This window comes from Nicotiana tabacum, chromosome 13 (assembly GCF_000715075.1).
Source record: "Nicotiana tabacum cultivar K326 chromosome 13, ASM71507v2, whole genome shotgun sequence".
Taxonomy (NCBI): Eukaryota; Viridiplantae; Streptophyta; class Magnoliopsida; order Solanales; family Solanaceae; genus Nicotiana; species Nicotiana tabacum.
In genome coordinates, this window is record NC_134092.1 from 25,827,432 (window position 1) to 25,831,072 (window position 3,641).

The 3,641-nt window shown below is 34.0% G+C and overlaps 1 protein-coding gene across 1 annotated transcript; it reads right to left on the minus strand.

The window, feature by feature from the left end:
* Window positions 1–454: 454 nt before the first annotated feature.
* On the minus strand, window positions 455–3,251 carry LOC142161804 (protein FLOWERING LOCUS T-like). Its single transcript, XM_075229078.1, has 4 exons — window positions 2,732–3,251; window positions 2,446–2,507; window positions 1,368–1,408; window positions 455–678 (listed from the first exon to the last, which is right to left on the minus strand). Exons 1-4 carry the CDS (start codon window positions 2,924–2,926, stop codon window positions 455–457), a joined length of 522 nt encoding a protein of 173 aa, XP_075085179.1. The 5' UTR covers window positions 2,927–3,251.
* Window positions 3,252–3,641: the final 390 nt, after the last annotated feature.

Below are 3,641 nucleotides of genomic sequence, written 5' to 3' on the forward strand. Positions count from 1 at the left end.
GGAGATTTTAAAATTTTCGAAAATTTTCAAAATGCATTTCAAGTGAAAATTGAAAATTTTATGAACAAACGCTGATTTTGAAAACAAAAATAAAAAGAAATTTGGAAAAAAAGAAAAATTTTCTTATGTCCAAACGGGCTCTATGTTTCAATACCTAGCAACCACAATGAAGTTATTTAATGAAGGGGAGCAGGAGACAATGAAGGAAGCAATGAGCAAGGCTTACTAATAGGTAACATCAAACCTTATATTGAAACTAATACAATTATATATCATATGCTAACCAATAGCACTACTAGAAATTCGCTAAATACAGATCAAAAAAACCGATCAAAGTGCGTAATGAACATAAAGAGTCCCCACTACCAGAACAGACTCGAGTGTAGGGGTATCAATACTAACATCCATCACATAAGCCAGATACGTATCACACCCCTTCTCAACTATTCTTTAATTATGCGCGGCGGCCACCAGTACCACTCTCCCTATGGCAATTGAAGTAAACAGCAGAAACAGGCAAACCAAGATTGTAAACTTCTGCAAAGTCTCTTGTGCTGAAATTCTGACGCCAACCTGGTGCATACACAGTTTCGCGACCCAATTGTCGAAACAACACGAAAACAAAGCGATGAATTCCCAATGATGGTTGTGGATTCTCGTAGCATATAACTTCATTTCCTGCAATGCAGCGAAATATTAAGTAAAAGGATTTTAGTTATATATACACTGATATAGTAAAAGAGGAGTCTTGGCGTAACTGGTAAAGTTGCTGCCATGTGATCAGAAGGTCACGGGTTCAAGCCGTGGAACAACCTCTTGCAGAAATGCAGGGTAAGATTGCGTACGATAGACCCTTGTGGTCCGGCCCTTTCCCGGACCCCGCGCATAGCGACAACTTAGTATACCAGACTGCCTTTTGTATACACTGATACAGTAAATAGAATTTACGTTATAAGTTTATATATGTTACCTCTAATAGTAAATTATAGTACCGTTTTTACTAGGTTATTAATTAATACTATTATCTTACAAATGATCTAATTGTGCAAAATGTTTTACACCAGGAATGCATAGAGAAGTGAGGCATGCTCAGTTGGTAAAAACACTTCCACCTACGACCGTTAGATCCTGAGTTCGAGTTACGCTGGAGGAGAATTGTGGACACACTATAGATCCTCCTAATTTGGGAGGGTTTTATTTTTAAAAAAAAAATAAAAAATAAAAAATGCATAGAACTTAAACTGTACCTAATTAAGAATGTTGATTAATCCAACACCCATCTAACATAATGAAATGACAAACTAATTATGCAGAATGGATTTTAGTACAAAGAAGCAACTCATGATCTGTAATATAGGAGGATTTACCAAAGCTTGTATCTGTAGTTGCTGGGATATCTGTGACCAGCCTACAAAAATAAGATAAAGAAAGTGTTAGGGAAAAAAAAAGATATATAGTGATAGTTAATTACTCTTAATGAGCATTACAATATTAAAACAAATCAAAACTTACAAATCCGAATAATATAAATTCTAGCCAAAATACTGAAAAAGATAATATAATACGACCAGCTAAAGACAGAGAGAATAAGCCCACTGTGATTTTCCTCGTTTTCAGTTTTATGTTTTTCCTGTATTTCAGTTCCAATGATTTTTCAAATAAGATTTTCGGTTGAGCTTTTCATTTACATTGGTTTTTCATTTAGAACTTATGTCACACAATTGTTTTCACTACAAGAAAAAAAGTTGATTTGTGACGGAATATTTTTGACTGAAGATCTACTACAAAATTGTGACTAACTTGTGACAATTTTATGACGGAATATATAAATGTGAACGAAATTTTTGACATATTTGTGACGATCTCATTTTTCCATCACAAAATATTTTGCGATGCTTGAATTTTTGTTGATTTTGTGTTTCTTTTTTATTGTAATAAGAGTAGCATCCTTTATAACATATGTCATATCTGTGTTGAGACTAAAGTTAGTATTTTGAGTAAGAAGTCTAAAGCATATGTCTCACTTGCGTTATGAAAGAGTTAGGGTTTGCAGTACATATCGTTAGTTATAATTTGAGTGACGTTATGATTTTATGTTAGACAAGTTGGGTTCTCTTAAAACATCTCGTACTTGTGTTTTGAGCACATAAAATAATTATCTCGATTGCAAGCATATATGGGTGGGATTAAACTCTGACCCCTACCTCATATATATATATATATATATATATATATATATATATATATATGCAGCTTATACGTCTTCAAAAAGGTATATTGTATAAGCTTGAAATGATATAGATGGAAGAAGCTCATGCAACACTTAAAAAGAACCCTGCAACTTCCAGCTTTTGTTTTTTCCAGCAGCATGTGATAGGTATATATAAAAATATCTTTTGTTGAAAAGAAAAACTATATATGTTGAACTTGTTAAACTTGACTAACCAGTGTAGATACTCCCTCAGGTTAGGGTTGCTTGGGCTTGGAGCATCAGGATCCACCATAACCTTGGAAAAAAAAGAGCACAAAATCTCAAATGTCATCAAAATATTCCACATTAAGAAAGACAAAGAAATTAAAACTAAACACCACCATTTACATATATATGCTCCCTCCTTTTCCATTTTACGTGGTGGGATTTGGAATATGGGGTCAAACTGCTTAAATTTCAATGCGAATCAATTATAAATGGTTAGAGCTTTTAAAATAAAACAGAAGGAATATGATTTACCAGAGTGTAAAAGTTGCGAAGATCATCCCCTCCAATTTGAACCCTAGGTTGCGTAACAATTTGAGAAGGTTTCAAGCCACATGCATTGTTGACTTCCCTATTATTGTAAACCACTCTAAGATCAACAGACCTTGTGAATGGATCTAAAACATCTCCTACCACACGACCAACTATCAAAGGATCTATTCTTGGCATGATGATAGAAGATGTATAATATATTATCACTATACACTAAATACTTTACTTTTCTCTTTCAAAGTTATTGCAATTCGTGATCAGAGGGAGGAGCTAGCTATGGCTATTTATATGAGCAGTATTGTTGATATTGTGTGGTGCCTATATGCTTAATTGGTTTTTGTACTATGCCAAGAATCCTACCTTTTTATGGTATTCTCCTACTAGAAAACCCTATTCTTAGTTGATGCCGATCTTTGTAAGACAATGAACTGAGGAGAATATGCATCTCAAGTTCAGGTGACAAATGTGTGTGTTGGATCAAAATCGGACTAGCCGAAAAGATCAATAAACGGGTCATGGTCCATCCCCTCAAAATTTTCTTGAGTCAAAATAATCTAATTAAATAACGTGTCATAAATCAACTCGTTCAACATGACCCAACTGGCTCTCTTTTTTAACTTTGCTTTTGAAAAAGAAAATGTAAAAGATGATGTGATTTTCGTAAAGTATTAGCTTAAGTATTTCCATGTAACGACCCGACTGGTCGTTTTGAGAATTAACATTCCGTTCAGCGGTTGAAGATCTCGAGCAGTTTTGTAATGCGTATTATAACGTACACGTGCGATCGAATTTGGTTTTCGGAAGATTCGGAATTAAATTGAAAGAACAATTCTTATTTTTGAAGCTTAAATAAAAAGAGTTGACCGGAATTTGAACAAACAACTCCGGATTG